This window comes from Camelus ferus, chromosome 28, assembly GCF_009834535.1.
Source record: "Camelus ferus isolate YT-003-E chromosome 28, BCGSAC_Cfer_1.0, whole genome shotgun sequence".
NCBI lineage: Eukaryota > Metazoa > Chordata > Mammalia > Artiodactyla > Camelidae > Camelus > Camelus ferus.
The window spans coordinates 404,402-418,639 of NC_045723.1; the positions used below are offsets into that span (position 1 = coordinate 404,402).

General features: G+C 50.6%; 1 protein-coding gene across 17 annotated transcripts in view; it reads right to left on the bottom strand.

Annotated features, from left to right (window-relative positions):
• The window catches only part of MAP4K4 (mitogen-activated protein kinase kinase kinase kinase 4), a 143,719-nt gene that overhangs the window by 50,786 nt on the left and 78,695 nt on the right, over positions 1-14,238 (bottom strand). For all 17 annotated transcript variants that reach the window (XM_032469668.1, XM_032469683.1, XM_032469678.1 and 14 more), the window contains 4 exons: positions 7,179-7,304; positions 5,719-5,829; positions 2,035-2,125; positions 160-290 (listed from right to left, as the gene is read on the bottom strand). In XM_032469668.1, the coding sequence (XP_032325559.1) occupies positions 160-290; positions 2,035-2,125; positions 5,719-5,829; positions 7,179-7,304 (459 nt within the window). The remainder of the gene's footprint in view (positions 1-159; positions 291-2,034; positions 2,126-5,718; positions 5,830-7,178; positions 7,305-14,238) is intronic.

The following is a 14,238-nucleotide window of genomic DNA, read 5'->3' on the forward strand; positions in this document are numbered from 1 at the left end:
AGAATGGACCAAAGCAAGCCTCCCAATACTGTCCCAGCAGAGGTGCACCTGCCGCAGGTGCCATGCGGTCCTCACGGGGCAGGCAGGGAGGGAGGGAGGAGGGGGCAGAGCCCACTCTCAGGGCTGTCGGGCCCCACGGAAGCCGGGCAGGAGCCTTACTCTGTAATCGTAGGTGGCATCCGGGTTCTCGTCGCAGGCGATGACCTCGGGAGCCATCCAGTAGGGGGTCCCAATGAACGTGTTTCTCCTCCCGACAGTCCTGTCCAGCTGAGCACTCACCCCAAAATCGACTGCGGCAGGAAGAGGACAATTAACAAACATGTAAAATACAGGCAAAGAAAGGTGAGAGCAGGGGTCTTCAGAGTAAACCAGACAGAAATCCGGCACGGATGTGCAACCTCTGGGCACCATCTGCAGAGCAAACCCACCAGGGGCAAGATGCTCGACCAGCCCAGAGGCTCCCGGGAGGCCGGGCCTGCCACCGCCCTGAGCTTCCTGACAGCAGCCACCAGACGGACATCCGGGTGGACCAGATCTCCAGTGCTCTCAGGGAGCGAGCCTGCTGCGGACGAGATCACGTCCCAGAAAACCCGAGTCAGGAGAGCTGCCAGAGACCCACGTGACATTCGCAGCACAAACCACAGACAGAGAAGGTTTTCTGGAAAGAACAGCACTTTACATAGGAGATGCTGAATTAAACAACGACAATCAAGCCAAGACACTGAGAAACCGCTCCCCAAGTAGCTGGGCCTCCGACGTCCCACCCAACTGGCTGATGAGGCAATCTACAGGGAAGCTCAAGGACGGAGGCAGACATGGCAGGAAGACCTCAACTCTAATGGAACGTCCGCCAACGCTGACCCCGCGCACACAGCCACTACCCCGCAGGAGCGCATGCCGGAGGGCCGGGGGGTACTGTGCACAGGACCACTCAGGAAACTACCTGGCCAGGAGGTGGGCTCACGTGCTGGACGTGCTTCTGAGACAGACACAGAGGCCAGGCGGTGAGTGCAGGTCACAGTCACCAAGGGGGTGTCGAGGGACTGTCCCAGGCCCAGCACCACGGGGACAGCGCAGGGAGCACAGAGCCTGCTGGGCCATTAGCAGGGAGGTCAAACTGAGCGCCTCCTGTCTTCGCTTAGAGGGGCAGACTGTCCCTCCACAGTTGACCAGTAAATGCGGCGTCAGGCAAGAAGGCAGTGAGGGAGATGGTAAGTCTACGACCGTGCCTGAGATTTCAAAGGGACTTAACACTCATTCTGTTTAAAAATTTGACAGATGCCTTCGATGAACGCACGATGGGAACGAGCTGAGATCCAGGTAAGGGAAACAGGACACAGAAAAGAACCACTGTAAGAGCATCTCCAGGAAGACACCATGGGCCCCATGTACACATTTACTGAGCACCTACTACATTCAAGGCCCTATGCTGGGTGCTGGGTAAGAATACTCCAGGTCAGACAATCCTAGCCACTGACTGCTGATAAGGCAGAAACATAAGCAAACAAACAGCTATATAATCATAAACTGTGCTCAGCATTATGGACGGAACAAGCAGTAGGACCCAACACAGAACAGAGGGTCAGGGAGGACCTCTGAGAATGAGGAAAATAGACGGAAACGTGGGAGCTGGGGCAAGTGTTCCCCAGGAGTGTTCCCGGGAACATATGTGGGAAACACTGAGGCAAGTGCCAAGGAAGCTATAAAATGAGTGACTGAGGAAGAGAGGCAAGGAGGCTCACAGGCTGAGGCCGGAGAGCAGCAGGGGCCATGGTAAGATGTGGGGGTTTCATTCCAAGTGAAACAGGAAGTCATTAATGGTCTCCACGCAGGACAGTGATACAAGGCCTGATTCAAATGCCTGTGTACCATTCAGGGGAAGGAGTCTGGAGCAGGCTGAGCAATAAGCCCTGTTCCCAACACTCAGACAGACAGAAGCGGAGAGCGTGGGCGAGGAGAGCGCTGGCAGCTAATGGCACCCGGGCAGAGAGGGCCACCAGTGTGCGCGCATCACGTGACACGCCCGTCACATACCAAGTTTCACCTCTGCGTTCTCCGTCAGCAGCACATTCTGGCCCTTGATGTCCCGGTGAATCACGTGATGGATGTGGAGATGTGCCAGGCCCTGAACAGGAAAGACAGATCTGGATTCAGCACTTTGTCACTGTAAGTAAACAGCCAGGAACACACAACACCTTTTATAGCAAAGCGCACACACAAGCCAAACGTTTCTGGGACCCGCAGTGAAACCTACAGGTCAGTCTCGGGACATTTCCAGCCAGACATCACCAATTACACCAAGGAGACAGACGGAGGCACCCAATCCAGTGGGTCAGGGCCCCGTGGGGGCAGCGCTGCCACCTGCTGGCTGCTCCCTGAAGGCGCCTCAGATTACCATCTGCAGTGTCTCAGCTGTAATTTGTGCTATTTGCAAGCAGGGCGGTTCCTTTCCCACGCTGCTGCAAGCCTGTCCTGCTGTGGGGGAGGCCGGGGGTTTATCTGAACCCACGCAGCCCAGAGGAAAAGTGATGGGCAAGTGGGCTTTAAGGCTTGAACCCTGCCTGGTATACCCACCGAAGAGCAGCAGACCGCTGTTAATCGACCCCCGCACCTCCACCCATGTTAAACAATTCTGCCACAAAAAAGCTTTATGCTCAAATAAAATATCTCCCTTTCCCAAGGAAAGAATCCTACTGGGCACACAGCACTTGTTGATGACCCTGTATCTGACGAAGCCCGGGGGTGTGCCTCCAATGGGGTGGGGGAGGGGGCAGCATCCAAATACGGTCAGAAAGACACAAAGGCATCATTCTCACAACTCCTTTCCCTGTTCTGTCTGCAGCTAGAGGCCAAACCTACAGCCTGCCTCCTTAAGACCCAAGAAATCTATTAACTCCAAAATGTCTCAGCTCAAAGAAGGGAGATAAGAAGGGTTTATCCGATTTTCCCTTAATTTTTTGTGGGGTTTTATTGTCATCACTCCTTTGTAGGATAAGAATTAAACACAACATCTGCCTTAGAACACTAATTTTTCTAACACAGGGTTTTTTTTAAAATCACTTACTAGTCTGCCTGTGAGACAGCTGTCTGTCTGTTTTCCCGGCACACAGGGTGTGTAGTGTTACCACAAAGCACTGACCGGGGGACAAAGCACTAAAAATACACGGGATCTTCGTGCTGTAGTTAGGAAGGCAGGCCCTCCTCTCAGCATGGTCTAACTTTGAACAGCAAAAGAAGAGATGAAAAATCAGAGCTTCCCAAATTCTTTCATAATTCCTACTTGTACTACTTCAGTTCATTTTTCCATCCTGACTTTCACAAACCTCATTCTTATACTTTTACAGGATTATCTTTTAGCAACAAACGTTAAGTATCCGCGTCTTCTCAAACAAACATGGCCTGTGTGTGCTCTGGTTCCCTTCCAGCAATTCCCCTGTCCTCCAGCTTCAGGCCAGCAGCTGCTGGAGTGCTGACCAGCCCTTCAACCACGTGGGCCTGAGCTGTGCCCACCCTGAACGAGGGACACGGTCTTCCTGCATGAAGGGGCTGGGAGGGAGGAGGGTGCGTGCTCTACCCTCCACACCAAAAGCAAAGCCCCAGCTGGCTTCCCAGCAGCGATGGCAAGTCCAGGACACAGCGAACACCCGTCGAGGAGCAAACAGACCAATGCTCAAAACTAGGAAACATCTTCCTGCAATTCATCTCATTCGCAGAACAAAGAAGTGGTCAGCGGTGTCCTTCGGTGCTGGTTGTGAAACTCGAAGCTGCCATGTGGGTGGCCAATGTGGAAATGGGCTGGAAGGAACACGCTGGCTCTGAGGGTGAGCCTTGGGGTCTCACGGCTTTCAGGGGGCTGGCTGTTCTACTGATGCCCGAGGCTGACACGCCCAGGACTCTCAGCCTTCTGAGAGCTTGATTTAACAGCACCTGAACCTAATATCACCAAGGAAAGAGGACGCCTGGGCTCTTCAGGAGTCGGCTCCTCCACTGCATCTGTGCGAAGCAGGTGAGCTGCCCTCCTTGCCCGAGGCTTACCTCCTCACCAGACTGCTCTCCCTTCACCAGAACTCTCAGTAACGCCTGCGATAAATGCACGCTAGCACATGACACTGACTCTTCCAGAAGCTTTGCTTGTGTTTGGTTCATTTAACTTTTCATAGGAAAAATTCCCATTCTAGATCAAGGGCAGATGAAGGAAACTCGTTTCATGTGCCCAGAGACGTGGAAAACATCTGCTTCATCTCAGGAAGATGTCTACCACTATATTCAGGTTGCTGGGGCCTCAAACAAGCCGGGCTTCCTGCAGTGTCATCTGAGAGCAACGGTGGTAAATCACACACTGACTCAGCGACGCACCCGCGCGCTACCTTAGATGATTCACGTGCACCAGGCCTCACTTAACAAGCTCATAGTAACGGTCCTTCCTTCACAGGCTGGGATCCCAATTCTACGGATGAAGGAAGTAGTTCCGAAAGCTGACTGCGGGGCACGTGCAGAGGATGAGCAGCAGGTCTCAGACCCCCGCCTGCTCCCTCCAGCGTCCGCGCTCCTCACCGCCGGGTACCCTCCAGCTGCCCTGCTAGGAGACTGAGCCATCAAGACGATAAACCCATCCACTCAGTGTCTGCTCGTCCTCATGGCCGCGCAGGGCAGGACACTTAGCTTCCCACATTACGGCTCCTACAGTAACCATTAAGGAGTCCTGGTATTTTAATAATGAAATCTGAATGTGACTGCAAAAGTTGGGTCTCCCACCTCACCCGCTACACCTGGTTTTCTTAAGGGAACTGTCTACTTTCAAGGGCTCTGTAAAATACCTAAATAAAAAGAATTCAAACTGTCTGTAGGAATTCTAGATGGCATTTTTTGTAAACCTGCAGTCCTCCATGAAACTTAAACATAAAACGTGGAATAAAATTTATCTATAAATAAAGTTTATCTATTAATAAAAAATAAATTAATTCTCTTTAATTAGTGAAAGAAACATAAGAATTAGATTCCAGTTCAACTGCAGAGGCTTTATCTTTAAAATGTGGTGGGTAAATGAAAACCCAACCAAGCAACTTTACTGTGTAGTTTAGGGGTAAAGCGGAAAGAAAAACCACGGGAAAGAGGTCCGCTGGCAGCTCACATGTGCTTCTCAAATTCGAAATTTTAAAGCGCTCTCTCTTGCCGTCAGGACGGCTCCACTGCTGAAAGGGCTCATTGAGAAGCTGCTAAAACAGTGGTTCAGACCCTTGCCTAAGATCGTAAACCAGCTTTCCAATTGGCTGTAAATAACACTAAACATTAGAACTTTCCCTCATAAATACTGCAGCAGATCCTAACAGCTAATGCCAGAGTCCGCAGGCTGATTCTGAAAGCCAGCATTTAGCACCATTAACACTGATTTATAAGCTTACACGCAGGATTCCCATAAACACAAGAGTCACAGATTACTTCTCCTCCCCTCCACTCTGATTTTCTTTTTATTAACTGCAGGATGAATTCGGGGAAATACAAAAAGCAAACCATTTGAAATCTAGTTTCTTTAGATGCTTGCCAACGTCAAAACCATGATGCAGCTTAAACTATCACAGCCAGCTCGTGACGCCCAGCCGTGGGCTGTCACGAGGAGAAGCACCTGCGTGGTGGCAGCCAGTGCAAAGGAACCCCGGGGGCTGGAAGGTGGAGACGGAGACCCGAGCCCCGCCCCCCAGCGTGGCCGACCCCACTCACCCTCAGGATCTCCCTGGAGATGTAGGCGATCCAGTCCTCCTTGAGCGCATTGCCCTTGGTGTTCTTCACGAGATCAGTGATGGACCCAGCCCCGCAGAACTCCATGACGAGCTGCAGGCAGACGAGGCACGCTTCGGCTCACGCGTCCTGCCCGCAGTCAGGGCAGCGCAGGTCTCAGCACAGCCCAGGTGGGTCCAGGGGTCAGTCTAACCCCCAACACCCCACCCTTCCTAAAGGTCTGGGCGCTCGGCCGGTGTGGAGGCACCACATCACCGGGAGCTCATTTCACCACCCAGCTTACTGGGCACAGACGTGGGGCCCAGGAGATCGGGGTCCCTGACGCTGCACAGCACGGCCCCAGGGGGGGCCCTGAACCGCTCCTGGTCATAAGCACAGCCATGCACGGACCCCCGCTCTCGGTCAACGCTCAGTCGTCAGACACCTCCTCCAAATATTCCCTAACGTACGCCAGAGTCAAAAATGTTCTATTTTTCACACATTGTGATCCTCAACTATTTTATATTACTTGGGTTTAGCACGAAAGGAAATACTATTTTTAAGCAGCACGCAATTTTAAAAACCATTATTTAACAACACCTAAATGTATGAACAATATGAACAAGTGTTATTTTTAAAGTACTTAGAAAATGAACTGAACTATTTATTCTAAAATGTTAGCTATATTTGGATATGGGAAATGGGAATAAAAGTAACTGTTTCCCTTTTACTTTCTTACTTGTACAAATTTACTGTATCTCACTGCTCCTCAAGTCCAGCACCTCTGGCACAGCTCACGCGGTAACCAGAGACCTGACACTATCTCAGTGTCATCATCATGAATGTAAATGTGTTCAATGAGAGATAAGGTGGATGTGCATAGATTCTATTAATTTCCCTGGAATTCAGTGCTCTTAAATGACTATTATCATTAATGTTATTAATACTGTGCTGAACTAAGTTTGTTTCTTGCAATTTGTTTCTCATTCCCACATAATAAAGACGTATTCAGTTGAGATGCACACTAATTAATTTCTATAAATAAAGTTCTTATATTGCTTTTATTTTCAAGTTCCTAATTACCTTGTTACTTCATTACACTTGGCGGGGGGCAGGGGTGGGTTAGGTTTATTTAATTATTTTTTTAACGGAGGGACTGGGGATTTAACCCAGGACCTCAGGCGCGCTATGCATGCGCTCCACTTGAGCTACACCCTCCTCTGGTCTCGTGACACTTTTTTTAATGTGCTGTTTTATTCCTGAAACAAAGTTACCTCTTTTCTATGCAAAATCAACATCAAAATAAACATTCAGAACACCTTCCACCCAGAAGGCCAAGAAGATAGCAGAGCTTACCCCTTTTTCTTTGCTAGTCTCTCCCCTCCCTCCGGAAGGCTCTTCATGCCCTTTGAATACAACCAAAGAGGAAACCCCCCCGAAGTGCTCAGGAAATATTTGCCTACCCACAGCTGGTCATCATGTCCTGGGGGGCTCTTTTTAATGAAAGCACCGTAATACGTTGCAATATTTCTATGGTGAGAATATTTCTTCAGCATATTTATCTCCAGTTTGATTTCTTCCTCTTCATCCTTAAGAAAAAATAAAAATAAAATGTGTGGTTTGAATGATAAGCGTGATTTTTACTTTCTCCACCCACAGGTGATCAGAGGCTCCCAGTCCCTCCAGCGAGAGGGAGAGGGAGAGGGAGAGACACTTCACTCTCGAGCCAAGACTCGGGCACTTTAAGGGGACTCGATCTCTGACGTGTGACCACAAGTCGCACAAGGAATACCTGAGCACCACAGGTAAAGAAGCACCAAGAGGAGCAGAGGCTCTTCCACTAGCACATGGCCTCAGGCAATTCTCCCCACTGCTCTGGGCCTCAAAAACGGGAGGGAAAAGGGACCTGGCTGATACCATTTCAACTAATTACTAGGGAAGGCTGTTTCTTTTCTAGGGAAACTTTGTGACTGTAAATCGTCAGCAGGGCCCTCGGGGGGCCCGCAGTCCTGGATGGAGGTGCGCTTGGTGGAACTGGCTGCTCCCCATGACCCCCGAGATTCGGGCGGGTCCAGGAACCCTGACGCTGAGCCGTGCTTAGTGGCAGCAGGCTGTCCGAGCCTGGGCTCATCCCCTGCCTCTGCCTCTTGCTTCATTAAAATATGGCGAGTAGACAGAGAAAGGAAGGGTGCAAGTGACGTGAGAGGGAGCAGAGGAGACCAGTGACACAGGTCTGGAAAACACAGCAAGCTGCTCTCGTGAGCGTGCAGGGGGCCGGGCTCTGCCCTCTTCCCACACGCCAGCCTGGGCGCGCCGACACGGCGGCGGGGGGGGAGGGCAGACCACCTGCACAGAGTCCTCCTAAGGAAGGTTTACAGGGGGCACAAGAGTGAGAGGAAAGCAGAATTAAAGTAAGAAACACAGGAGGAATGTGCAGGAAAAGAGATCATCAGCCTTGGTTAGAAAAGAGGTGTCTGAGGGAACAAAGATCTTTGACAAAAACCTTATCACCGGATCTCTAGGATTCACTCTATTTCATGTATTTTCAACAGGAAATGGGGACTGGTTCCCTACACCCCCGACTTTCCTACGCCGACACACGCACTCCACTATAACTGATGCCCTGCCCTCCAGTCTCCAGGGGAGACTCTGGGACACTGGCAGTGCACGCTTGTGCAGGTACGAGAAAGACGGTGCATGGCAGAGTGTGTGTGTGCACATGCACACACACCACACACATGCACACACACACAGAACTGAGTCCAAACGACTCTGTCCTCTACCCTCCTCTTGAGGAGGCAACAGTCATGTCCGGACCAAAAAAAAAAAAAAAACCCTCAAGGGTCACTGGAGAGCAGGCACTTGGGTAAGAAAGGGAAGGCTCCCTCTGGGTCTTCTCCAGGGAGGCAGCCGCCACCCCACCCAGTGATTTAGTGCAGCTGATGCCAGTCAGCGTTTTGCACACCCACCACGGGAGTAATGCCGCAGAAAAGGTCTCGTCTCAGGCTGGGCTATGGCTGGGGAGGGGCTTCAGCTGCATCCCTGGTGCCAGAGGAGGGGGTGCGGGGAGGACTCTGAGTCGTGGTCCTCTCCAAAAGCAGCTCTGGTCTGAGTCACAGGACAAGCCCCGTGCACTCCTCAGGGGGGTTTTATTTTTTAGTGACTCCTGTTACTTGAATTCTCTCCTTCCACTGATGGGGGTAAAACTGTGAAGAGAGACTGGGAGGAGCCCGGAGGGCCAGAAATGTTCCAAGATAACCACCTCTCTCCCAGCAAACCCTTCCCTCCCTACAGAACAAGCCTCCTCTGATAGCTGAACCCAAGGAGGGCAATTCACCCCCCACTCGGTCTAGGCTGGATGGGGAGAAGACTAACAAAATGAGACGCGCAGACGTCTCTGGCAGATCTCACCACGTCGTGCAACTGAATACACACCTAGAATTAACACAGCCACTAAGAAAGACAGTTGACATGCTTACCTGTTTTAGTTAACCACTGCCGATCCCTTCCTTATGTGACTGAACTGGCAGAAAAATGACAATAGACCCCCTTTGACTTGGCCCATCCTGGTGACATGTGAGAGCATTATTGAGACCATAGCACGATGAACTAACCAAAATTAAATTTCTCTGACTCAAACAGACACATGAGTAGTTACACAACTTAAAATTCACCGACAATTCAACCAAAGAGAGGTGAACACCACTCTGCAGGAAAGATCTTGAGCAAAATGACAGCCACAGGGTCTGGGAAGGAACAGCGTGTTCTCTGAAACCAGTCAGCGCCCATCTCACCAGACCCAACAGAAACCCAACAGAAAAATTATAAAATTAGCGTAACCACAATGGAAATCAGGCACCTGTGACAGCTTACTCAAGGGAAAAAAAACCTGCTCTGAACACATTTCAGACAAAAAGACAAGCTCTCTAGTTTCACCACTGAGTCAGTGGACACCTTCTGGGCTTCCAAAGACTAAGGACAATGCCCTGAGACAGGCGCCGCCACACAGGACTTTCACTAGACTCCAAGCCCTCAGAGGGCCCTCTAGCTCCTCCACAAAGTCTTCCACGAAACCCACTGTTTCAGTGAGGCTGTATCACTCAGCTGGCATCTGAGGGGAACACAGTAAAGAAGAAAACTGACAACAGCACCACGCACCTGCGTGGAAGTGAGGTGCGGGGGGTGCAGGGAGGTGAGGAACTCACCCGTCTTCCTCAACATCACTCCGCCCCGGGAGACTCGCGCTTCTGTGACTCGTGCCAAGGAGTGAGGAGGCCAAACACATCTCCGGGATAACCCCCAACCAAAAAGCACAACGCAATCAAGCAAACGAGTGGTGAGCTCACTCGAGCAATGAAGTCAAGTAAGATGGACCACTACCTTCTCTAGGCTCTAAATGAGACTGTCAGAACTTCCCGAAGTTCCAAGCCCCAATACCACGGGTACAAGTGGCCTCAGTGGTCTAACTTGAAATAGTTCACTTTAGTCCTTGATTTTAGAATCCATGCATCTTCCTCCTCCATTAGGGAACCAGTGACACAGACAAGCATCTGGACTGAGGACCCAAAACAGAACCTGAAATCTGGGTCCTGACCGAGTAAGAAGGAGCCACCAGGTAAGGCCAGAGTGACCAAGGTCAAGTTCTCCACCAAAACACTTGGTTGTACCTGAAGGAAACCAGAATACGTGACCCTTCTTTGACATGAGAATTATTTTAAGCTAGGGGCATTTGAAAAATAGCAGGTGTGAGAAGGGTGCCCTGACCTCCCCTTTCTTCCTGAAAGCGAGAGATAAAGCTCCCCCATGAAAGGCGTCCTTCCTACACCGACTGGGAAAAACATTCTTATCACCAGAGCCAGAGAGCTGAGGCCAAGAGAATTCTGTACAAGCAGACCTCTTATCTTCCGTTAGCTGCCCGGTATGTCCTGGCCACTTGTCCACAACCGCCCCTCTCTGCCCAGCCTGGTGCAGACATGGGCCTTCCCCGAGGCTTCATTTTGCTTGTGAAGGCGCCCGTGCACACATGAGACAGACGACTTAACACACTTCTGTTAGTTTTTCTCTTGTGTATCGTTCTTTTACTACATGGTCAAGATTCTAGAAGGGCAGAAGGGAAGATTTTTTTTCCTCCCCTCCATAATCAAACTGGCAATTGTATCCTGAGACCAGAAAGAGCTCCATAATCCAAAGTGCTCAGAGGATAGCAAAGTACTATGTTCTTGACACCAACATTCTGCCACTCGCAACGCAAGTGTGCAAGTGTATCTAGGAACCTGCACACGTGTTTTAATGAGTACACAGAAAGAAGAAGAAGAAAGGTTACCAAAGGTTATCTCTGGATTACAGACATTTCCTTCTTTAACTTAACTGAATTTTCAACAACTGACACACATTATTTTCCTAATTAGGAGAATAAAAAAAAAAAAACCTAACAGTTTAGAAGAGTAATTTAAGAATTTAAAATGAGTTTCTTTCTGGCGACTCACACAGTGCAGGTCCTCAGCCTCACCCCTGGACTGAGGTCCTCATGCCCCCGTGCTGTCCCAGAGTCACCGCCCATCCCCCCGTTGTGGCTGCTCGCACCAGCGGTCAGCTGTAAGGGGACGCTGAGGGGAGTCTGAAGAACTGGAACCTTCCTGTTACTCTGCCTTCTACTGGGTCAGCGTTGCCTAGCACTCTGACCTCCCCGGCCACTTCTTCCTGTTGGCTACAGTGACACCAATCTAGACCCATGACTTCTTGAGATCAGAAATGCCTGAGTTTAGGTTTTTCCTGGAGCAAAGGGGAGGTAAAAGGAGCCCAAGATCAGCCATCAGGCCATCTTCACCCTGCTGACCTGCCCGGGGGGTCGGGAAGAGAATCCCGCCTCCGTCCATTCGCAGTCTTCCCTGAGCCCGTGGCAAACTCCACGAAGCCTCCCCAGCGCAAGCAGGGCCAAGAACGCTGCGCACACGAAGAGTCTCACTTAAAACCCTAAAAGCAGGCCCTAGTAAGGGATGGCCAGAAGGGCACAGCTCTGAAGAAGGGACCAGTGTGAGCAGCACTACCCGCCGTGCACTTCCTACCGGACCCACCGTGTGCGCATGTGTGCACACGAGCCCCAGTGTACACATCTGACGCTGCCAGGCAGACAAAGGCTGGCCTCTGAAAAAGTCTTCAAGTGAAAAAGATGAAGAGAACTTCCGCTCCTGGCCAAGAAGGAGCATCAAGGACTAGAATTACTCCCACTTAAACAACTAAAAGTAGACAAAACAGGTAAAAAAGTTTTAGGACACTGGACACCAGGGATGAAGGACAGTGAGCTGTCCTCTGAGAGACGGGAACAGGAGGAAAGCCCTACCACCGCCCAGCGCTGCCCTGAGAGCCCAGGCTGCAGCAAAGGGAGGGGACAGCCCGTCAGAGCCCAAACGGTCCTGAGCTGAGGGCATAGAGCTGAGGCTGGGAGGGCACGGTGGCTGGAGTGCGGGACGGAGGCCAGGGAGGGGGCGCCAAGTCCGGACAGAGCACCGGACCTCGTGACATCGCGGGGGACCCTCAAAGGATCGGGGAGCAGCACCTGCTGCCACTGGCTAGACTGGAAAAACCGTATCATTCACAGGAGTTTGGGTAGAGCTCAGGAGGCTCCTGCCGCAACAGTGGGGTGAACTAGACTAAATGCTGATCTGATCCCAAGGGACCCATCTATAAAGGATCAGACAGATTTTCCTAAAAGGCCAGCCATCTTGCCTTCTGAGACGGCCAGCCTTCTGTCTACGGAGTGAGTGTCTATCTCCTAGGGCCACTCTCCCTTCTGAGACGGACCATGTTCTGCCTATGGAATGTGTATCTTCCTGAATAAATCTGCTTTCACTTAAAAGAAAAACAATATAAAATGTCCACTACCCAATAAGGTAAAAATCACATGTCTGGCATCCATTTAAAAATTACCAGGCAAAGAAACAGGAACAAATACCCACTGGGTGAGGGGGGAAGGAGGAGGTTGGGAATAGGTGGGGAATCAACCAAAATGAACCCAAGGGATGGAATTACATAAAAACACTGAACCGCCTGCTGCCTACGTCCCTGTGGGTAGTCGCCACTGTGCCTTTTGGGCTTGGGCTTCTGCCTGTGAAGCAATCTGAGACTCAGTCTGTCTTATATGGTCCATTAAAGCAGAACCCAGCACGTTTAGAAGGCAACAACTTGGATTTACAGGTGTTGCAATTCCTCAACTGGGCTGGAAGAGTAAAGCCCCCCCACACACACACACACAAAACAGAGACCATCTGTTCCCACCTCCCCACCACTAGGAGTGTATCAGCATAACTTTAAAAACTTTTAAGTCACACACAGGAGAATTGAACAAAATTAATGGGCAAAATCACCCTGCTTTTGACAAGATCATTAAAACAATTTTTGTTTGATCTCAATTGCTATGAGCAAGCTATTTAGTTTATGCCTGAATCAAAAGTATAGAAATTGCCAGAATTAAGCAACTACTCTGTCCCCGGGAAAGGTGGTGACTAGGGGCAGAGGGTGCTGACGGCCAGGGTCAGCACAGTGCAGTGATTTTCCAGTTCTGACTCGGGGGGTGTTAGTCCAAGCAAAGATTTCCAGTATGTTTCAGGATTTTACTTGAATCTTTCCCTACCTCCCCACCTCACGAGCTACCCTAATTCCTGTTTCTATGACCATATGATACACCACAATAGGTGAAAAAGGAAAAAGCAGAAACCAAATAATGATCACCGAGAGAAAAGCAATAAAACCTTCCTTTGGTAAATAAGCTATCTTTCAAATGCTGTGGTGTTGGGCAAGAATCAGTGGTAAATACCTCCAGCCTGGCTCTTGGCGCTTCCTGGACAACAGAACCTGCAACCGTGTGCCAGTTACGTGGGTGAAGCATGCAAATGCCCTCGTGGTGCCGGGCACATAGTAGGTACTCAAGTAGGATGATCAGAAGAAAATGAACTATAACTGTCTCTTGCTTTGTGAACTGAGCATTTCCTACAATTCTGAATGCAAAGCATTCCTGTAGCAGCCTGGAAAGGACGCGCTCCGGTGGACTCGGCCAGTGACCGTCGGGTCCCCTCCCTCTGGGCAGCAGGGGCACACCTGGGGTGACAGCTGAGAGGCCAAGCGAGGGCGCCGGCCACCAACGAGACCAACGGCCAGCCACCAAAACGGCTACTGGCTGCAAACTGTTTTCTTCCTGACTGCGTTGTTGGCTCAGGTCTGCTGCTGAAGGATGGTTAGCAACGTGTGTCCCCAAGTCCGTGTGCTGTCACCTCTGCTCACACAAGGACCCAGCGATACATGGCAGCTGCTCCTCCTGGGGAAACGCGAGAAGACGCCACAAATCCAGGTACCAGAAAGACTGGAGGAGACAGGTGGCCCGCCATCCTCTATATGTGATTCAACAAGAAATAAGATGGTTCGTTGCTGAGATTGGTTTAATCAACTGTATTTAAAGCCTTAAGGAACACCACAGGCACCATGCGGACTAACTTACCCCACGACAGCCTTGTTTCCAGTATTTCCATC